At 42.7% G+C, this 21,736-nt stretch overlaps 2 protein-coding genes across 3 annotated transcripts in view; one reads left to right on the top strand and one right to left on the bottom strand.

Moving 5' to 3' along the window:
- Positions 1-9,594: 9,594 nt before the first annotated feature.
- Positions 9,595-13,180, top strand: SRP14 (signal recognition particle 14). The gene is made up of 5 exons (XM_012766391.3): positions 9,595-9,694; positions 9,842-9,914; positions 10,745-10,857; positions 12,294-12,326; positions 12,788-13,180. Exons 1-5 carry the CDS (start codon positions 9,671-9,673, stop codon positions 12,875-12,877), a joined length of 333 nt encoding a protein of 110 aa, XP_012621845.1. The 5' UTR covers positions 9,595-9,670; the 3' UTR covers positions 12,878-13,180.
- Positions 13,181-13,479: 299 nt separating this feature from the next.
- Positions 13,480-21,736, bottom strand: part of EIF2AK4 (eukaryotic translation initiation factor 2 alpha kinase 4) — a 96,701-nt gene continuing 88,444 nt past the window's right edge. For both annotated transcript variants that reach the window (XM_012766389.2, XM_076004239.1), the window contains 7 exons: positions 21,497-21,609; positions 18,106-18,164; positions 17,131-17,228; positions 15,960-16,028; positions 15,394-15,438; positions 14,418-14,536; positions 13,480-13,877 (listed from right to left, as the gene is read on the bottom strand). In XM_012766389.2, the coding sequence (XP_012621843.2) occupies positions 13,820-13,877; positions 14,418-14,536; positions 15,394-15,438; positions 15,960-16,028; positions 17,131-17,228; positions 18,106-18,164; positions 21,497-21,609 (561 nt within the window). In that variant the 3' untranslated portion in view covers positions 13,480-13,819. The remainder of the gene's footprint in view (positions 13,878-14,417; positions 14,537-15,393; positions 15,439-15,959; positions 16,029-17,130; positions 17,229-18,105; positions 18,165-21,496; positions 21,610-21,736) is intronic.

The raw sequence follows: 21,736 nt of genomic DNA, 5'->3' as shown, positions 1-21,736 counted from the left end.
AGTGGGCCGGTGACTTCCCATGGCAGCTGAGGAAGACCGTGTTCAAGCAGCAGGAGCTCAGAGTGAGCAAGTGTCTTGTGGCCAGGCACACTTCCAGCCTCACGGCTCACCTCTCCCTGCGCAAACAGGGTCCTGTCCCCAAACGTGCAGATTCATTTCTTTCTCTTCTTCCTTTCCCTGTCCAGAAGGTCTTTTCCGTCCTCTGCAGAGCCAAGTTCTCCCCATTCTCTGGGTCCCCCCAGTTCCACCTCTTCCCGGAGGCTTTGTCCGCAGTGCTACCTCCCCACCCTCCCCACTGGCCGTACCGGACCGTCCAGCATGAGAACGTGGGCCCTAACCTCACGCCGCCCAGTCTTGTGGTTTGACATTTCACCTACGTTTGTTTTGTCTCCTCTTCAAGACAGGAGGATTTGGGTCCCTAACCACTCCCTCCTACTTCAAACGAGTTCCCTACAGAGCTGAGCTCAGTGCTAACCCCACCATAAGGGCACAATAAATCCTTGCTGAGTGCCCAACGTCTCTCTCTTGGTTCCTGCCTACATTTCAGTCCACCGAGCCACAGTTCACCCCAGACACTGTGGCATGCTGGGAGGAGAAAGAGCAGGGTGACAGGGGCTCCCCTCCCCAGCGTTTCTGCCTGGTAGTCACGTTACAGGAAGCTGACCAAGGCCTTGCCCTCTCCAAGCTTACTGGCCTGGCTGCTGCTAGGTTCCCCTCTGACTAGTAATGAGTGTTATGGGGCTGACCTGGCTTGACCACCTCCTGCCCCAGAAAGGTTTCCCCCAGCAGCAGTGCCTGCGGGTGGATGGCAAGGGAAGGGGGACTGTGGTGGGCTCATGCAAACTTCCCTAACTCCAGGGACACAGCTCATAGAACACTCCCAATGCGGGCTGTCTCCCTTCTTGAGGCTCTCTTTACCCCAAACCTCAGGCAGGACCTGGCCCATTCTCTCCAGAGGGTCTGAGAGGGGATGGAATAGGGGCGGAGTGAGCAGTAACCCAGACTCTCAGCCTGGCGCTCTTCCCCCAATTGTGAAATGGCCTTGGATGAGGGCCAAGCAGGAAGCTGCCTCCTATAGCCTCAGATCCGTGGCCGGCGCCTGGGGTGTGAGGACGTCCCCCGGCTCTTCCCTTCCCAAGGGAGGGCTGAGGCCAACACACTGAGCACCTGCTAGGAGACTTTCTGAGCTGCCCTTGGCTAGTCATGAGGGGTCTCTGTCCTCCCTCCTGCACCCAGACGGGCGTGAAGGGCAGTGGAAAGTGCATGGGCCTGGGGTTCAGGACTTCCAGCCATTAATAGGCTTTGTGAACTCAGAAAGGTCCCTTTCCCTCTCTGGGCCTCACTCCGTTTTCTTACTTGTGAACAGCTAGAAGGTAAGGGGTTGGACTAGAAAAACCCTGGAGGCCTCTTCCAGCTCTGTATCGTGACTCATTGCAGTCAGTGATTCATTGATGTTATTAGCAAGACTTGGCTCTGATCAGACGGGAGTCTGTTCATTGTGTCTGTCTAGATTTCGCTGTATAAATCTGCATCTGTTGGTCTGTCAGAGAGGTGGAGTGGGCTTCCCTGGACAATCAAGGATGAATGATGACACAGAGGCCAAGAAATGAACAGCATCTGTTGCTTTGGGGAGTTACGACACCTGGGTAATTGATGCAGAAACTCTGGCTATATAATTTCCTGTCCTTGACTTCCAGGCAGGAAAATTTAAGTTTGGGACCCCTAATCATTATGAATAAAGGGGCCCCTCCTCCCGCCCACTAAACCCATGAAAACTAGGGGAAGAGGAAGGTAGGAAGAGGTCTTCACGCCCCAGACCTCCATCTGGGCTGGGAATGCTTGAGCAATAACCGTGCTGGCTTTTCTTGGCCTCGGTTTCCCCTTGTACAATATGAGGTGTGCTGATCCACCTTCCTGAGGTTCAGCAAGAAGGAAATCATAGATAGGAAGGGGAGAACCTGTTAAAGTTCACACATGTCTCCTAAGTGCTACCACCTGATTCTGCACAAGGCTGACCTTCCAGGCATGGGGGGTCAGGGGCTGTCCATGGAGTGTTGTCTATGGGGTCCCCGGAATTCCTTTGTATCTCCCCAAAGCTCCTACACCTGAAGTGCCACCATTAGAGTCTTTTCTTTGTTTAACATTGCCTGAGTTTCCTCCAAAAATGGAGTGTGTGTGACATATCTTATCATTTGTCCTGAACATACGATGTGTGATTTAGCCACCAGATGGGTTACCTCTGCACAGCTAGTTGAGGTTAGTGAGAGACCTGGGCTTTGGTGGAGGTGGAAGGGAGGGTGTTTGGGGGACTGCATATTTGTCCTCATGGTACTGCTTAAGAAAGAGGGGAATCCAGTTGGATGCAGCAAAAACCAGTCTAAAAAAAGTCAATAAATAAAATTTAAAAATTAAAAGAAAGAAAAAATTATTTTTTAAAAAAAGATCAAAGAATATGAAAATGAAAAAAAAAATTTTAAAACAAAAACAAAAAAACAAAAAAAAAAGGAGGGGAAAAGAACAATGCAATCTGGCCTTTCTGGCTGCTTCTTCATTTACAAGTTGTTATACACATCATCTCCTTTAACTCACCACAGCAGTGTGAGGAAAATATTCCCACATTACAGTTGAGGCAATGGAGGTGCACAGAGGTTACAGTGGCTTTCCTTCAGAGACGCAGCCAGAAAGTGCCACGTTGGGTCTACAACTCAAAGACTGAGGACTCAGGAGGCAGGATGGGGGCTGGGAGGAGACAGAAGCTTGGGATGGGGGTCCACACCATGAGGGAGAGAAAGAGAAGGGGGTGGAGAGTGGAGTCCCAGAATGTTCTACTCTGCACGGAGTTGGCCTATTTTCTGCCTTCCTTCCCTTCTCACCGCCTCCCATCCCTTCTCTGGACAGCTGACAGGTCCTGTCCCCACACCAGCTGCCCTCAGGCTGCGCTCGCTTGTTCTCCCCGCACGCAGCCGGGGCAGCTCCGGGGCTGGCTCTGCAGTTGGTTGGACGGGGCCCAAATCTCCACACCGCCTCTTACTCGCGATGTGACTGCAGGCAAGTCACTTCGCCTCCTGATGCCTCAGTGTCTGTGTCTCCAGGCGAAAAGATGAACATAAAACGACACACATCTCACAGGGCTACCATGAGGACTCAAGAGACAAAATATGTGAAGCACCCAGAGATGCGCCTGGCACTTAGTAACCTCTCCATAAACATAAGCGAGGCATTATTGCACAAAAAACAGTCCCTCCTCTAACGCGAAATTGAGGCTGCTTCTTGCACCTAGATCAGTGCCTGGCACTGCTCATTGTTTAGTCCTTGTTCAGTGAACGAATGAATGATAATCTTCGTGTTACACAGACAGCTCTAGCCTCTGCAGCAGTGATCTTGAAAAAATAACGACCACCATCTTGGGTACTCTGGTCCGTCTGACGGGGCACGATCTGGGAGCGGCTGGGGCCGCCTGCAGCCGTGTGTCCGGCGAGGGCAGGGCGTCCCCTGCCGGCCGCGAGGAGCGCTGCAGGCAGGGCCTGGGGGCCGGTTCTGGCTGCGAGACGTCGCCTGGAGCAGGGCATGGGGGCGGTGCCTCCCACCTCTACCTCAGGCGCGCAAGGGGAAAGCCAGCGCTAATCGCTGGCCCTCGTGGGCTCTGGAAACTTCCCCAGGGCCCCCGGGAAGGGCCGTGGGGAGAGAAGCAGTAGTTCTCAGAATTTTGGAAGTGGAAGTGACCTTAGCAATCTAGTCTAAGTCCTTAACATAATGGTGAAAAAGTTTTAATAATACATCAGCTGGGTGCTTATGATTGCTCTTTACATGGATTACGTCATTGAAACCCAAAAACAGCCCTCTGTGGTGGGTGCTATGTGAGGATAAGGTGCAGCTAAGTACCTTGCCCAGGGTCCCATACAAAGTGAGGGACCAGGGCAAACCCAGGCCCTCTGATTGCCAGTTCAGGGCACCCTTCCCTTCTCTCTAGGGCACTGGGGCTGGGGTTTAAATCCAGGACCTCATCCTGGGGGTGGAGACAGAGACAGAGTCCCTGGAGCCCCGAGTCTCCCCAGTAGACACAATGAGCACTTGTTGACCAACTGACTGAAGAATAAAAGAACTGATAGCTGCAAATGTCTGAGTGGATTCAGTGTGTTGTGGGAGTGTGTTGATGTGGCTTCAGGCTTGTTGCTGTCTTTCTCCCAGCACCCAGGCTTCCAGGACACACTCCCATCTGCCTTGGCCACCCCTCTGGCCTTCTCTCCGAAGCCTCCACCAGAGCTAACCCTCCAACTGACTCAGGAGGTCTCCCAGCCTCAGGTCCTCGCTTTTGTCACCCTGAACCAAAACCCACCCGAGGATATTCCTTGATGCATTTAGATGACACCCTCCTTCCTTTCCATGGAGCTGACCCTAAAGTCAGCACACTGGCACTATCGTGAGGTGAGGCAGGCAGAACCCAAGGTGTGGTTCTCATCAGGGTCAAACTGGAAACAGTTAAACTAGCCCAGAGGACAGCACCCCTAAAGTGTGCAGTGTCTGGCAGGATGGGCACTAATCCATGCTGGCTGTGATCTGCTTACATAGAATGAACCCGCCTTGACAAGGAGGAAATGGGAACAGCCAACTCCAATCTAAGTGACGAGAGTGAAGTAATGCCTACGTTAGCTCCATTACCCCTCCCCATGACAGAGAGGTAGGCAATTTTATAAAGACATTCCCATTTTATAGATGAAGAAATTGAGGCACAGAGGGATTTAAGTATTTTGGAATAAGTAAAAAAGATTAATGGAAACATAAATAAAAGGCAATCTAAAAAAGAAAAACTATGGCAATAACAAAAAATGAAACAAAGATTAGTGGATGTTTCCAGTGGAAAACTCTACATTGTTTAGAACACACCCTTCTCGATTAGCTGATTCTAGCCTTTCATTTCCTTTGAGCTATTTTGCAACTCTGTGGGTTGTAGAGAACCAGCAGCAATGCACACGATTCTTACCTGTGGACATACAAGTGGTTCTGTTCAGTGACGGGACAACCCTGGGTCCCTCCCGTGCAAAATTCAATTTTGCTTCCATTTACAAATTCATTTCAGAATTCCTGATCTATAAATCTGTCTGTTCTTTCGATTCTCATTTGAATCGGTTGTAACATCTACCTGGTCCCCATGTTAATAATAAGTTAAATAAATCTTTTATACATGTATGAGAGTCATGATTTCACCTTTTTAAAAAATTATTGAAAATTATCTTTTAACAGGGGTCTTGTCATTTGCCTACAATCACATGGACAAGGAGAAGCAGAACCGGGATTCAAACTAGGGCAGCTAGGAACTAGCAACTGTGTTTTTAACCATTACACTTTCCAGGCAGTAAAGTGTAATTGCAGAGTCACTGCAGCTGTGCATTAATCAACCCTAACCTTAGCAAGACCCTTGATCCTCATTCAAACTCTAACCTAATTCTTGACCCTAATTCAGAGCTAACTCTAATTAAAACCTAATAAATTAAACTGTGTTTGAGGAAAAAAACGCATGACCCCTGCATTTCAGGAGAGATGCTCTTAGATGGCACAAACAGGAATATTTATCCAGGCCCCTTAGTTCCCCTGCACTGTTGAGGAACATGGGGTATTTTTCTCTCATCCTCTTCCTGCAGTAGCCCTGCATGTGGGGAAGCAGCCAAGGCCAAGGGGCTCCTTTTTGCTCTTAGCGCTGCCTAAGCTTTTGCTGAAGGTCCATGATGTGGGAAGCGACTTGGGAGCCATTTTCATCTTGTGATTCTCCTAGGGTAAGGGATAGGGAACAGGACGGAGTCTGGCTTATGTGACTTACAGACAGTGACCCAGCTCCCTGCCTCACATACAAACTTCTCTGCCTCAAGGGCCAAAAGCCATTAACCTCTATTATGCATTTAAATTACAATTTGATTAATGATATGTTACTCTAACCACCCATAATTGCCAATTAGGATTTAGGGTGCTGGACAATATAAAAATTTAACCATGTCTTCTCAACATAAACTCAATTTCATTGTACCTGGAGCTACGTTTATTCCTGACTAATCATAAACAATATCATTTTTTAATTGGGGAATTTATTTTCATATATATGCTTATACATCAATTAACTTCATTATTGCTTTTATTCATTGTTTAATATTTTTTCATCCCAAAATTTAAAATTTAGCAACATTATTTTATTTCTTAGTGCTTATTTTTATTATTCTTTTTATTTATGGCAAATGATACTGGTTTTCCATTTATGATAATATTAAAAACATTTATTTAAGTATGAGATGAGTCAACTTAAACAATACAGGTGATATTAGGATAATGGCAGAAATTGGGAGAATGATTTCTAAGTGATGGAAGGTGTATGGTCTATAAATATAACACTGTCTGATACTGTTTATTGAGCATATATTATATACCAGGCCCGGCCGGGCACCGTGGCTCACGCCTGTAAAATCCTAGCACTCTGGGAGACCGAGGCGGGCGGATTGCTCGAGGTCAGGAGTTCAAAACCAGCCTGAGCAAGAGCAAGACCCCATCTCTATTATAAATAGAAAGAAATTAATTGGCCAACTAATATATATAGAAAAAATTAGCCGGGCATGGTGGCACATGCCTGTAGTCCCAGGTACTCGGGAGGCTGAGGCAGCAGGATTGCTTGAGCCCAGGAGTTTGAGGTTGCTGTGAGCTAGGCTGACGCCATGGCACTCCAGCCTGGGCAACAAAGCGACACTCTGTCTCAAAAAAAAAAAAATTATATACCAGGCCCAATGTTATTGATGGTAGCACCGTCCAATAGAATCAGCAATGATGGGCTGGGCGCAGTGGCTCACGCCTATAATCCTAGCACTCTGGGAGGCCAAGGCTGGAGGATTGCTTGAGCTCAGGAGTTCGAGACCAGCTTGAGCAAGAGCGAGACCCTGTCTCTACCATAAATAGAAAAGAAATTAGCCAAACAACTAAAAATAGAAAAAAATAGCCAGGCATGGTGGTGCGTGCCTGTACTCCCAGCTACCTGAGAGGCTGAGGCAGGAGGATCCCTTGAGCCCAGGAGTTTGAGGTTGCTGTGAGCTAGGCTGACGACAGGCACTCTAGCCTGGACAAGAGAGTAAGACTCTGTCTCAAAAAAAAAAAAAAAGAACACTGCTGAATGTTCAATTAACAACAGAAGCTCAAAGCACAATGGTCATGATCTAGGCCAACCCTTAGGTCACACAAGCACTATATCTGGTTCCACTTAAATTCATGACCACACATATCAAGTGGGCCCTCATGTTCCCTGGCAATCTGCAACGCATCTCAAATATGTTCACTCTCTGATTTCATGTTTGCTTCCAAATGTCCAGCACCCTTTGCCCACTCCTCACCCTAGGCTGATGACCTTGTACAGCTGACTATATTGATTGGCCCAGGATTCGAACATATTTGTAATTATGTGGGTCTCAGTGAGAGGCAAACGAATAAATAAAAGGGTCCCAGTGTCACTCTGTCACCCACCCTCAGCACTTGGGCTCAAGCACATGACATAGAGTTGGCCAATCTGGTGCTCCCAACCAGGGCTTCGACTTTTAAGCTAGTGATCCCAAGGCTCAGGGCTCCTTAGAGATTATTCACAGTGGGGGCCATCACAGGGTGGTCCTGTGTTGGCAGTCCTATAAGAGGGGTTTTCACCAGACTGTTCTAGTCTGTGCCAGTCCTGAGGCATCTGAAGATGGTTCCCCAATTTTTTTTTATAGCTTTTACCTCTCTATTGGGCTACAAACTTGTATATTCAACTGTTCACTTGATAGTTCCATTTGGACATGTAATAGGAATCTCAGGTAGCCCATGACCAAATCAAAACTCTTTATCTTTCTACAAAACTTTATACTTCCCAAGTCTTTCCTATTTAGTAAATGGCACCACCATCTACCCAGTTGCTCAAATAAAAACTCATGAGTCATCCCTGATTCCTTTTTCCTCTTAATGTTCCCATCCAATTCCACATGAGTCCTGTTGGCTCTATGTTCAAGTATATGCTAATCTTGTTTCAAACATGCTAGCACCTGTGCTTCTGCAAAAACCTCTGTGGTAGGCTGTGATGGGCCCCTAAAGACATCTATGTCCTATTTAAAATTTCCTTAACAAGAACCTTCTCTTTGTATCTGGAACAAAATCCAAGCTCACCATGGCCATAGGCCCTAGGTGATTTGGTCACCAGCTACCTCTCTATACTCCTTCGCCTTGTTCCACATGCCCTCTTCACCCCCATCTCACTTCCCAGCCTTGTGGGCACAGGGCAACTTGTTTTCCCTTTGGAGCTCTCGCGTTAGACATTTCCTCTGGGAAACTGTGCCCCCAGAGCTTCGGATAGCTGGTCCATTTAGCTTTCAACTCAAAGTTCTCCTCTTCAGCGAGAACTCCCCTGATCCCAACCCAAAGCAGTACCCTTGCCACTGTCATTTATATCATCCTGCTTAGTTTTCTTAACAGCACTAATTATCTGAAGCTATATGAGCACTTGTTTGCTTGTTGATTATTTCTTCCTTACCCCTTTAATCTAAGTTCTAAGAAACCAGGAACTTAGCCTGTCACATCCTGTAGTACCCTCAACCCTTACAACAGTGTCTGGTACAGGCTGAGAGGCACTCAGCAAAAACCTGCTGTGGGGGCCGGGCGTGGTGGCTCACGCCTGTAATCCTAGCACTCTGGGAGGCCGAGGTGGGCAGATTGCCCGAGGTCAGGGGTTTGAAACCAGCCTGAGCAAGAGCAAAACCCCGTCTCTACTATAAATAGAAAGAAATTAATTGGCCAACTAATATATACATATAGAAAAAAATTAGCTGGGCATGGTGGCGCATGCCTGTAGTCCCAGCTACTTGGGAGGCTGAGGCAGTAGGATTGCTTGAGCCCAGGAGTTTGAGGTTGCTGTGAGCTAGGCTGACGCCACAGCACTCACTCTACCCTGGGCAACAAAGTGAGACTGTCTCAAAAACAAAAACAAAAACAAAAACCTGCTGTGTGATTGAAAACGATTGACTTTATCGGGGGCTCAGAGTTCAAGTTGGCTATTAGCAGAGCAGGGCCACAACCCAGGTCTCTGGGCTCCAGTCTCCCGTGCTGGAGCTGTGGGTCAGCATTTAGGGCCACGCAGTCTGGTCAGAGGAGAGTTCAAAGAACCTTCATGGGAATTTATTACAATGACAACAAGATAATGAGAAAAACAACAGCTAATGCTTATTGAGCACTTTCTACGTTTCAGACACTTTACTACATGTTTAATCTAAATTTCATGTACTCTTCACAACCACACCGTGAAGTAGATACTCTTATTATCCTCACTTTAAGGATGAGGAAACCAAAGCACTGAACTGTTAGGTAACTTGTCCAACATACAGCTGACTACACACAACTATAGGCTTCCATCACATTTTTCTTTTGCTCTCACTCCTCCAAACTGACTGGGGTGAGAGGACTCAGGCCAGCCGGAGTGCCACAGCGGTGCTTCCTCCCCGGTAACAGGTGGACGTCCCCAGATGCGCGCGCGCGAGGCGGGAGGGGCCGAGAGAAGAGGGCGGAGGCAGGGATTGGTGGAAAAGAATCGAAGCCTGACAGCGGAAGTCCCGCCCAACCGAGCCAAGCTTCCGGCTGTAACCGCTTGGCTTTACGCGGACTGAGCGGAGGCAACACCGCTGGGATGGTCCTCCTAGAGAGCGAGCAGGTATAGCCACAGCTGGCCGGCCGAGGGGCGGATGCAGTTCAGGGATTAGATCCACACCTCTGTCTCCGCTTGCGGGAGGGGCGGGGACTTGACGCGGCGGGGCTAGGATTTGGGCCTGCTAACAGGGCCTGGTTTGTTGCGTTCCAGTTCCTGACGGAGCTGACCAGGCTGTTCCAGAAGTGCCGGTTGTCGGGCAGCGTGTACATCACCTTGAAGAAGTGTAAGCAGCTGTCGTCGCGGCAGGGCCGGAAGGAGGCTAGGAGAGGGCGCCTCCGAAGCCCAGCGATGCCCGGCCCGGGTGCCCAATGTCCAGGAGTCACTGGAGTCTCTTTGTCGCGAACCCCCGCCTTCCCCTATCTTCCTCACGCACATTCGGGGCTTAGGGTCCGGAGACTATTAGGGGTTGTGGCTTGTGCGGCCCCCAGCGCTAGGTCGGTTACAGGAGGCCTTGAGCATGTCAGGGCTTTTCTTTCTCTTTGGACAGAGTCTCGCTTTGTTGCCCAGGCTAGAGTGAGTGCCATGGCGTCAGCCTAGCTCACAGCAACCAAACTCCTGGGCTCAAGCAATCCTGCCTCAGCCTCCCCAGTAGCTGGGACTACAGGCATGCGCCACCATGCCCGGCTCATTATTTTTGTATATATATTAGTTGGCCAATTAATTTATTTCTATTTTATAGTAGATACGGGGTCTCGCTCTTGCTCAGGCTGGTTTCAAACTCCTGACCTCAAGCAATCTGCCTGCCTCAACCTCCCAGAGTGCTAGGATTACAGGCGTGAGCCACCGCGCCCGGCCTCAGGGCTTTTCTTCTTGTCAGGGATCCCAAACCCCGCCATGATTAGTGAGGTGTATAGTATGCTTTGATGTTACAGTGTTTCTCCAAGGTTTGGCCAAACCGTAATCAGGGATGATGTGGTTAACAATCAGAACTAGAGCGGTGGGCGTGGATTAGGTCACCTCTTTTTGTCCCTCCTCTGTTTTCACTTTTTGTCTATCAGCAAGGTATGTGTGTGTGGCCATGGCTGTGTTCACCAGGATGCGTTTTTCATGCAGATGATGGTCGAACTAAACCTGTTCCAAAGAAAGGTTCTTCGGAGGGCGTTGAGCCCTCAGACAACAAGTGTCTGTTGAGAGCCACTGATGGGAAAAAGAAGATCAGCACTGTGGTGAGTTGTTCGATTTCTAAGGCTACATTTTGTAATTTAAAGACTTGAACTTAACTGAGGATGGGTCATATCTGAAGGAGGCTTTTCTTTCCCCCAACATAAAGGCTATAGCGTAGTTCCCTGGCTTTTTTGGGACCAGGACCTTCCTTTACTACTTTAGTAGTAGAAACCTCAACAATAAAGTTGAAATGACAAAGGTAGAGGTCAAACACTTATTAGTTTTGCTAAAATTTTTGTGGAAACAAAATTAGCATGTTGGTCCATACTTGTAGTACTATAAGCAGTTGCATAAATGTTTGATTCCTTATCTCCTTACTGTGCTGAGCTATCAATAAAGGATTTCTTGGTACCAGATGATGCTTTTACTTTTGAGCTATTATTCCCTTATCTTTGTGGTTTACATAGCACTCACATGGCTATATGTTAGGCTTTATATTTGAGAAAATATACATTTTCAAGAGCCCTAGTCTTTGCTTTGGGTGGAGGGGGAATATGGCAAAGGAAGAGACTCCCTGGATTCTGAGTGAATACTACTTTAGTCTCTTGTGGCAGAACCAGACTGCCCTCTAATCACATGGATATTCATGAGAATGTAGATTATAATTAGTTAAGTCTCCATTTATAAGTTATCTTGAGAAGACTTTCACAGTAAAGTAAGCTCATGTGGTTTTTAAAATTAAATTGTATTCTGTAAAACATGAAAACCTAAGGAATCTTCTTCAGAGGTAGAATTTCTTTTTTGGTACCTTGCATTGTGCTTAAATAGGCCTGAATTAATAGAAGGCAGTTTAAAAAATAAGATGGAGAGGGAGTAATCTAAATGTATCCTGCACAAAAAATTAATACTGAGAAGTCCTTTGACATCTCTCAGAACCCAGGGACAAAACTATGCCATCTATATAAGGGTTTTCAAGAGGTGAGAAACACAGCTTCTTTAGGCATCCACAGCTTGGTGCAGTTGTCACGTGGAAAAAGATGCAGAGCTACTTTCTTCCCTAGGCAGAGGAAAGTGGATTAGAAAAATAGCTGCTAGTGTGTTACAACCTCTGAAGTTGGGAAGAAGTATTTTAACACATGACTGCCACACTAGAAAAAAAATTTTTTTCCTTGGGGCCACGGTGTTTTATTACGAAAATAGAATAAAAACTTCAAAAACAAAATGATCCAAATTTAATGAAAAATGCGTTATTTTTATTGTTTTCTGTGTGTGAGTTATATTCAACTTGAAAAATAGTTCTTGCGGCTCCCAAGGTGAGTTACATATGCTTCACGAGTCCTCAGGCTCAAAACTAGCATGAGTTAAATATAACTCACGTGAGTTAATGAGTTAAAAATTAGGATGCTGTCTTCATGAGGCTTTTAAGATACTATCTAGGGTAGAACAGAGGATACCTATATAGATAACATGGGTGACCTCTTTTCTCCTTCTTTTCCAGGTGAGCTCCAAAGAAGTGAATAAGTTTCAGATGGTGAGTTTCTAGTGTTCTCTGTTCCCCTTCTAGGGCAGGAGTCAGCATAGTAGTGAGCACTGGGTAAGATTGATATTTGGTTTCACTGCTCTCCTGTGGTAAATTTTATCAGTACTTTTCAAGTAAAAGCTGCCAGGCTGTGAATTTCAACACCAATATTGTCTTCCTTTCTAATTTTTTAAGCTTGATTTTGTTGTCTTAGGCTTCAGATGTGCTCTATCTATAATATAGTTGAACAAGAAGTTGCCAGCAGTTTTCCCTTAAAAAAGAGTAAAAAGTGGGCAGAAACTGCTATGTGAAAGAGTGTTTTATGTTTATACCATTTTCCAATACAAGTATCCCATAGTCTTATATTCTTTATCAGGTAGGCTTTCTGATTTTGGCCACCCATTATGGAAATAGGGCAGCTGCCCCAACAATGTGCACCTCTTCCAGCTAAGGTCATGTTCTGTGTCTTTCAGGCTTATTCAAACCTACTGAGAGCTAACATGGATGGGCTCAAGAAGAGGGACAAAAAGAGCAAGAATAAGAAGAGCAAAACAGCACAGTGAAAGACACCGAGTTTCCTGCTTTCACCAACTAACCACTGAATTGCTATTTTTCCTTTGGTTTTTACTTTTGGCCACAAAGCTAGGTTTCTGGTTCCCCCACACTAATTGTTTTCATGTGAGATAAGGGTCATTTTGTAGAAAGGGGTTGCAATGTTTACAGGACGTTGTGAGAAGCCAGTTTATTTTAGATCTAGCCAATTCCTCTGTGCTGCATGGTCGTATTATCCTGGATTATAGATTAAAAGTCTCAGTAGTCATCTCTGTAAAGAGCAGTATATCATTAAACACGTCGCTTTATCAGCACAGACTGTCTCATTCCTTTTTCTAACCCATTTTAACAGTTCTGGCAATAACTGCTAACTCTGGAATGATGTGATTAATGAATGGGTTTCAGCCCTATAACCTAATCTTCTAGGTTATTGGAATTGAAACTTGACAATTTTATAAAAAGTCATGTTAACTCATGGGCATTCTTCCCACCTGGCTGTATAATTTTATCATAGTTCATTTAGCAAATTTGAATGAATTTTCATAAATGAGAGTTTGCTTACCCACCTTAGGAGAAACGTATTATAAAATCATTAAGACTAAAAATTCCAAAATAACAGTCATTTTTGGCTTTTTTATATCCTTTAGTTTGGACATTTTCATGTGTTTAGTCATTACGGCCAAGGGAAGAACAAGGCTGTTTTCTTGTGTTCCAGCTCCATAAAAGCTTTACTATTAATAGATTTGTAATTAAAAAGCAGCAGATATATGAAAGCATTTATTAAATCCAAAAAGATAAATTTATAATACACATGAAAAACTAACAAAGCTCAACTTTGTAGGACAGCTTCTTAGAATTTAAAGTTAATTTAAAATTACAACGAATGTACAACATTCCATTATTCCAGTAAAAGCCCCTGTCTGTTTGAACAATGTAATGACAGTTCTTTAGGGTTAAAATAAGATTCTGTAATAGTCATCTCTGTAGCTATACAGGAATAGCACAGACACCCTGCAAAAGAAAGGAAAAGGTAGATTATAATTAATAAGTGAAGAACAGGGTTAATACATTGTTAAGACACTTTAGGAGCTTTGTTTAATCAAAAACAAGATGGAAAGCCAGTCACTAAAAATGACATAGGTTTTATAGAAGGTGTGACTGGCAAGGGTCTGCAATGTAAGGTCCCACATAAGGAGAACACCATTTATTCACTTCACAGGATTCCCTGTTGCATTTAAATGGATGATAACATGAATGACTGGCATTTTGACATAAGCAAAGTAATTGCAGTTAATTTCTTTCATTTAAATGTACTTCCAGAAGTGAGTTACCTGGGTGAATGACATTATAATTGGGATATATAGGACCACTGTGTTTTGTTATTGACAACATGCTGACTGTGATTCACAGTCCAAGCAAGAGGTACTGGCTGCCAGCTCTAACAACGTACCAGTTATCAAACCTCAACAAGATGACAAAATGTGTGCCACTCTGAAACCCCTCCTGATATTTTAGCCATGTGAAACCTGCTATGCCTAAATAATAACTTACTTTTTTTCTACTTTGATGTTATAAATTTCATCACAGACTAATTTGAGGTATCTTTGCTTTGGCAGGCGTGACAGCAGCTGCTTCACAGTTGTGTTAAATGCCTGTTCATCAGCATCCCACTAGGAAAAAATAGATAACACTTAATAGGGCACTAGGACCTACCAACTGGCTTTTTTTGGGTCACTAATGAAAGTCCAATGCTATTCCCCTTTTCAAGTATGCCAGGAGAATCAGTTATAGGGAGATAGTAGAACTGGTGCTGAGACTGCTGGGGTTTTTCCTTTGAAGCATCAATTTTCTTTAAAACAAGACTACCTAATTAGAGCCTGATTAATAACACTGCAGCCCTGGTGTGCTAATTTGACTTTTCTACCTACTGTTTACTTCTTGTAAAATGAAGATATCAGCTGTGTATCCACTTGACTGTCAGTAAATTGCCAGTATACAGGTATATGCTTATTTGTAAGAGAACAACAGAACATGAAATATTAATTCTGGGGCAAAGTTCATTTTTAATTTAATCTTTGATGAAATCTCTGGATAGACAAAAAAATATTATTTGATATGACATGTGGCAAAAATCACCTATAGCTATTATAGTTAAGTATTCTTTTCATAGAGACAGGGTCTTGCTCTATCACTCAGGCTGGAGTGCAGTGGCATCATCATAGCTCACTGTAACCTCGAACTCCTAGGCTCAAGTGATCCTTCTGCCTTAGCCTCCTGAGTAGCTGGGATTATAGGTGTGAGCTTCCATGCCTGGCTTGAAATTTTTAAAAGTCACTAGACAAGTATGATTCCTTCAACATAGGATTCAGGGATATATATGTCACATAAAAGGAACAATGTTAGTAAATTCCTATAGCTGTTAGAAAACTAAGAAAATTTAATGCTGTTTTCAATATTTTTTTGGCAAACTAACAGCAAAGATCTGAGATCTTAAAGGCCACAGTACAGAAGAGTTCATATTGCTTACCTCTAATGATAAAAACTGTAAGATTGTTTCTTTGGGTAGATCCACCTGTTAATACACAAAAGTGTACATCATCTATCAGGGAACTCACATATTGACTACAATGGCACTTCAGATGGGGCAATGTGAACAGGGTTGACAGAGTCTGGGATGTTATTGTGCTATAAAACAGACTGAATGAATGGTACAGTGATATGTAGCACTGGTGAAATAATAAGCAGTGGTAACTGAACTCCCATCCTACATACCACGCCCCAAAGGTTTGACACTGCTGCATATACTTGGGTATAGGCTTAGTAGGGCAAAGGCCTGAAACATGTAGAAAATGTTGATTTTGGTTGTCATTTCCCCCTCTGTATTTCAGAGGAAGAAATGAGAAACAAAAACCTTTAATCCCACCCCCCCCCAGTTCTTTACAGATTTAGATAGCAGATGGTTTACATTAGTGACAATAAGGCCTACATCCAAGTACTGCTGACACTGGGCAAAAAAGCCCTGAACTTGAGGCAACTACTCTGACAGTATGGACAGAGGCCATCTTCAAAACATTACAAAAAGAAGGAACTTACAGCCAAAATTTCAATTTCACTGCTCTTCTGATGTAAGTTGGCAAGGGAGGTCTGAAGTCGGGTTTGTACCTAACAAGAAGAAAATGGAATTCAGAACATGTTAAACCAAGCCACGGTTCTTGCTATCTTATTTCCTATTCCAGGAAACAATCACAGAGTGACAAACCAAAACCTAAAAAGGATTCCAAACAGTGTCTAAAGATTTGTTCATAATCCACCTCAGAAAAAGGGGTGTTGAGCTATTATGATCTCGGGGGAAATGAGGTTTTTATAACCTAGCTTGATCCCTTGTTTAATAATCCTTGTCACTTATTTCTTTATAATTTTAAAATGATACCTAATAAGAACTCAGTACAGTGAAACCGCATACACAGAAGCAGAGATTTTAGTATACAATTAAATTAGAAGTAAAGAAAAAGCAGAAGGTGACAGCAATGAGAACATGGAACCAAAATATGGTAGGTGATGAAAGCAGTAGGAAGACAGGAAAAATGGATTTCTACCCAAATCCTCAGAAACAGCTAGGAGAGTTTACAAAAATAAAGTACCTGATCTTTCACATTTCAGTCTAATTACATTTCTAAATAACGGCTCTTAACTTCCCCTTTCCCATGTGTCCATAGCACACACTCACAATCATATTCAATATACTTAGCTCAGCATTCTAGTACTTATTTTCTTCTGTTGTTCTCTAATTATGTAATGCATATGCTTCTAAGGTTATAAACTTTCTGAGGGCGTGGGCCATGTTAATTAATGTCTTATAGTGTACACTGCCCTTAAGCACACCATCAGGCATGTAGCAGACACCAAAGTCATGTAAGGAATGAGAAACCTGCCTTAAGTTTTGTGATCAGCCTCTTCTGCTTTGTTATTTAGAGCAAAACCAAACAAACCCAGACTGCCATTAGAGCCAGATTAGAAAGTTTCATTTAGATGCAAGCATGCTGACAACAGCTGCTTCTAGGAGCCCACAGTGCACCCCGATGCCTCTCTGGGGGACAGATGGGGCCGATTCCTGGCACCAGGGAGATGCTTTGTGTTGAGGAAACTTTCAGAAGCCACCAGTTAGGGAAGTGGGAAGAAAAATATTTCCAAGAAACTCTATGTTTGTTATTTTCCTTTCCTATTTTCTTTCTCTTCTGTCCGAAGAAACCCTGGCCTGGCGTACCTGAGTTTCATACCGCCTCCTAGTGCTGGCTGACAGCTTCTCCGGGGCTATCACACTCACAATGGGGACAACTGTTGCTCCGTGGATTTCAAACAAACCTGAGACAAAGAGAGTTTCAGAATTTATGGTCTTATCTTGTTCTATTTTACATAACATACTACACAGGGAGAGCAGAGTTTAGTAGTAGACATCCTGTTGTGATTCTAAGGGGCAGATCATGTCTGATATTTGTTTTCTATTTCTGCAACCACCTGCAATTGACTGAGGATGAGCCCAGAACCCAGCACTGTTGACACTTCTCCCAAGTGGGGGTAACTCTGTCAGAAGGCACAGGGAGGCCACGTGAGTCACCAAAACCTGATGAACCTAAGAAAATCAAGCTTGAAATCTCCCAAACTCTAAAACTTCCTTAAATTCCTCAAAGTAGTTAATATCTATGGGGACACAAAGTTAATGCTAACAGAAATGAATGGGCAAAGACTCAATTATATTAAAAGACAAATATGTGTCCTCGTGGACTTAATGGAATCCTTCTTTTTTAGTAAGGTTGATAGAGGTGATGACACTAAAGACATAACTATCAGCACTGTTCCCTCTTTGCTTTCATGAAAACAAAATTTATATAGTGTCTTTTCCCAAGGGATTTCAAAATACCTTTCTTCAATTCTCTGTATGAGGAAATTTTCAAGGAAAAATATCCATATCTATATAATGAACTGAATAAAATGAAGATTAAACCACTTGTAAAAATAAGATATATACCAGAAGAATCACCTAAATTATAGTAGTTTTATCATTTTCTAGGATGTGGGTTTCAAAGCAAAGGGATGAATTCTTATATGGTACAATTTATTATATACATGTTACTGTCAAAAGATATTTCCAATGTCACAAGCAGTTAGCTACAGTAGTAAGTGCTTGGAGCAAACATACATACAAGCATTATCATGCTCGGATCATAATTAGTAATTATACCTGAAGCATTAGAAAATGACCCCTTCAGATTTTGTACTGCAAGATTATCAGAAGCTTCTCTAAAAACAAGCAAACAAAAACAATTAGAAAACAGTCAATATGGCAAAAGCAACACAGATAACTTACAGTGAGCTACAGGTATACTGAGCCACTTTTTCTGTTAAATATAAAAACATACTCTTCTTGGTTATTAGTGGGAGGAAAAACAAAACTTCTCAACAAAAAATCTGCACTTAGTTATGCTTTTGGTCAAGAGCACGTGAAAAATAAAAGATGTCAAGTTAACAAATGCCTAAAGAAAACATTTTGATTTATTCAGCTGGATTTGAAACCCTGGATCTACACAGAAGCTCATTTCAAAGAAATATAACAGGCGTTCTTTCCGCCCCTCTCATAATACAAGGAAACATGAACAACAGCATGCCCCACCTTCTCTATGGCAGCAGCCTTGGCACCCACCCACAGGAGAACATTTGGTAAATAAGGATATTCTTTCAAAAGCTGTGAATGGATGTTCTTTCAAATGCTGTGAATTAATTTATAGCCACCAAGAGACACAATAGCACTCTCTTGGGAAAACAGGGAAATAACTATTTGCATGGAGAGAAGACTTTGAACCTTTCCCTGCTAACACTAAATCCTATCTAGCCTTTTTCTTTTCTTTTCTTTTTTTTTTTTTTTCTTGAGACAGAGTCTCACTTTTGTTGCCCAGGCTAGAGTGAGTGCTGTGGTATCAGCCTAGCTCACAGCAACCTCAAACTCCTGGGCTCAAACAATCTTCCTGCCTCAGCCTCCTGAGTAGCTGGGACTATAGCCATGTGCCACCATGCCCGGGCTAATTTTTTCTATATATATTAGTTGGCCAATTAATTTCTTTTTATTTTTAGTAGAGACGGGGTCTCGCTCAGGCTGGTTTCAAACTCCTGATCTCGAGCAATCCATCTGCCTCGGCCTCCCAGAGTGCTAGGATTACAGGTGTGAGCCACCATGCCTGGCCCCTATATAGCCTTTTAAGTATCTTAATAACTTTCACTGGCTAGTACTCACTGCTATTTAGTTGGCCATTTGTGGTTTTCTCTTCTGAACCTCTGTCTTTGATTTGGATCTGTAATTCTAATACTGGCCACTTCGAGAACATGACATTCCCTCAGAATAGCCTGATGGTGAATTTATTAAAGCGAGGTGCGAATAGGAGGCAGGGGACATGGGAGGAAGAAGAAAGCAAGGAGGTTTGTTTTCCATAAGCCAAGATTTCTCAGTCTTAGCACTACTGACTTTCTGGGCCAGACAATTCTTTGTAGGATGTTTTAGCAAGACATTCCTGGCCTCTAATGGATACCAGGGCACTCCTAAGTTGTGACAACCCAAAATGTCTCCAGACACTGCCAGATATTTCTTGGGAGGCAAAATTACTGCTGGTTGATAATCGCTGATGTAAGCCAAAAAAAATTATAATGGAGTGTTGTATTTTCTGATTATGAGCGTACATATAAGGGTTGTAAATATATAGAAAAGCTTAACAAAGATCCCTTATAATGCCCCTAACAAGAAATAACTACAATTAAAAATTTGGTACATTCTTCCAGGCTTTTTTCTATGTATAGGTTGTATATTTTGGTTAAAACAAAATGGGATTTTATTATACATCCTATCTGTGGCCATCCTTCCATGCCGATAAACTCAGTTTAACTAGAATCATCACTCTTAAAGGCTGCACAGTATTTCATTCAGTTATTATCATAATTCAAACAATCTTCCTTCTACCAATATGTTATTTTTTTATTTTGAGACACAGTCTCACTTTGTTGCCTGGGCTAGAGTGCTGTGGCGTCAGCCTAGCTCACAGCAACCTCAATCTCCTGGGCTCAAGCCATCCTGCTGCCTCAGCCTCCTGAGTAGCTGGGACTACAGGCATCTGCCACCATGCCTGGCTAATTTTTTATTTTTCTATATATTTTTAGTTGGCCAATTAATTTCTTTCTATTTTTAGTAGAGATGGGGTCTTGCTCAGGCTGGTTTCAAACTCCTTGAGCGATCCACCAGCCTCGGCCTCCCAGAGTGTTAGGATTACAGGCTTGAGGCACGCCCCTGGCCTGTATTTTGATATTATAAATGAGAGATTTCTCCAAGTATGATCCAGGGACCATTAGAGGTCCCTAAGATCCTTTGAAGTGGTCTGTAAGGTCACAACTATTTTCATAATAATCCTATGTTAACTGTCCTTTTCACTCTCATTCTCTCACAAATGTGCAATGGAGTTTTCCAGAGACTACATGATGTGTGATATCACAACAGATTGAATACAGAAGCAAATATCAGAATCGTTTCTTCTTTTAAAGCATTAAAAGGGATTACAGAAATATAAAACAATGCATCAAAGAGATTTGCAAATATGTTAAACAATGCTACTTTTCTTACTAAATTAATTTTGTTTTAGAAAATAGTTATTTTCCAATGAGAATATTATGTAGGTTAGCATGTAATGGGGTTATTGTTATTTTAAAATGAATAAGTATTTTTAAAATGCTTCAGTTTTAATTTCTAACAAAAAATATTGATAGATATAACCCACATAAACAAAAGTTTTTTGAGGTCCTCAAACCAAACAGTTTGAGAATGGCTGTTATAAACAATGCCTTTATAGAAAACTTTGGAATAATTTTTACCATAAATTCCTGAAAGTGGAATTGCTAGGTGAATTTTTAAAAATTCTTTTAACTTACTTAGTTTGCTAAATTCCTACCCAGATGGCTGATACTACCATCATGAGTACATGAGATCTTTTCCCAGAACACATTATAGCTTTCAAAGTACACAGACAAAATACTACTGAAATTTACTGATTAACAGACTGAATAAGATAATAACAGACAGATTTTGGCTCCTTAGGCCTTTCAAAATGATAAACTATTCTGAGAAATGTTATGAAGAACAAAATGTGGAAAGTAAGATATGATTAGTCTTATACAAGGGGGTCATACAATTAAACTGCTGATTGAGTTATTCAGAAGTGATAGAATGGCTCATCAGAAGTAATTCTTTATTCTTACCAGAATACTTTATGTAAAATAAAATATATAAATAATAATGTAAAATTATTTTACAATAATGTAAAATCCAGCACCCAATGTGAAATTATCTATAAAAGTATAAAAAAATAATTACTTTATTATTAGTAGTAATACTTTTATTATAATTTATAAAATATTATTATAAATAATTACTACTACTAAGAAAGTAATAATTTATTTATGTATTTATCTATACTTCTTATCAGAAGTAATTCTTTATTTATTTCCTAAAAGGATCAAATTGACTTTTAAAACAAATTTATGTTAGTTCTATGTAGGTATTTGTGGTCAGTTTTCTGGGCTTCTGTTGGCTAAGTTACCTGATACTCCTTTCGTCACTGACTTTAGTCCTCAGTTTCTGCATAACATGGTCCACAAGGTCAGATTCCAGCACACGCTTCTCTGTTTGTCTTTCCTTCTCGAAAGACTTAACCTGAAAAAGAATGAAATAGACCCATTACATGAAGGTTTGTGAAGCCAGAAGGCTGGCTCAGAGTACCACGGTAAGACTTATAAATCAACAGTTTAGGCCAATGGTTCTTAACCAGGGTGATTTTGCT

This window comes from Microcebus murinus, chromosome 6 (assembly GCF_040939455.1).
Source record: "Microcebus murinus isolate Inina chromosome 6, M.murinus_Inina_mat1.0, whole genome shotgun sequence".
Taxonomy (NCBI): domain Eukaryota; kingdom Metazoa; phylum Chordata; class Mammalia; order Primates; family Cheirogaleidae; genus Microcebus; species Microcebus murinus.
This window is presented reverse-complemented; position numbering and strand designations above follow the sequence as displayed.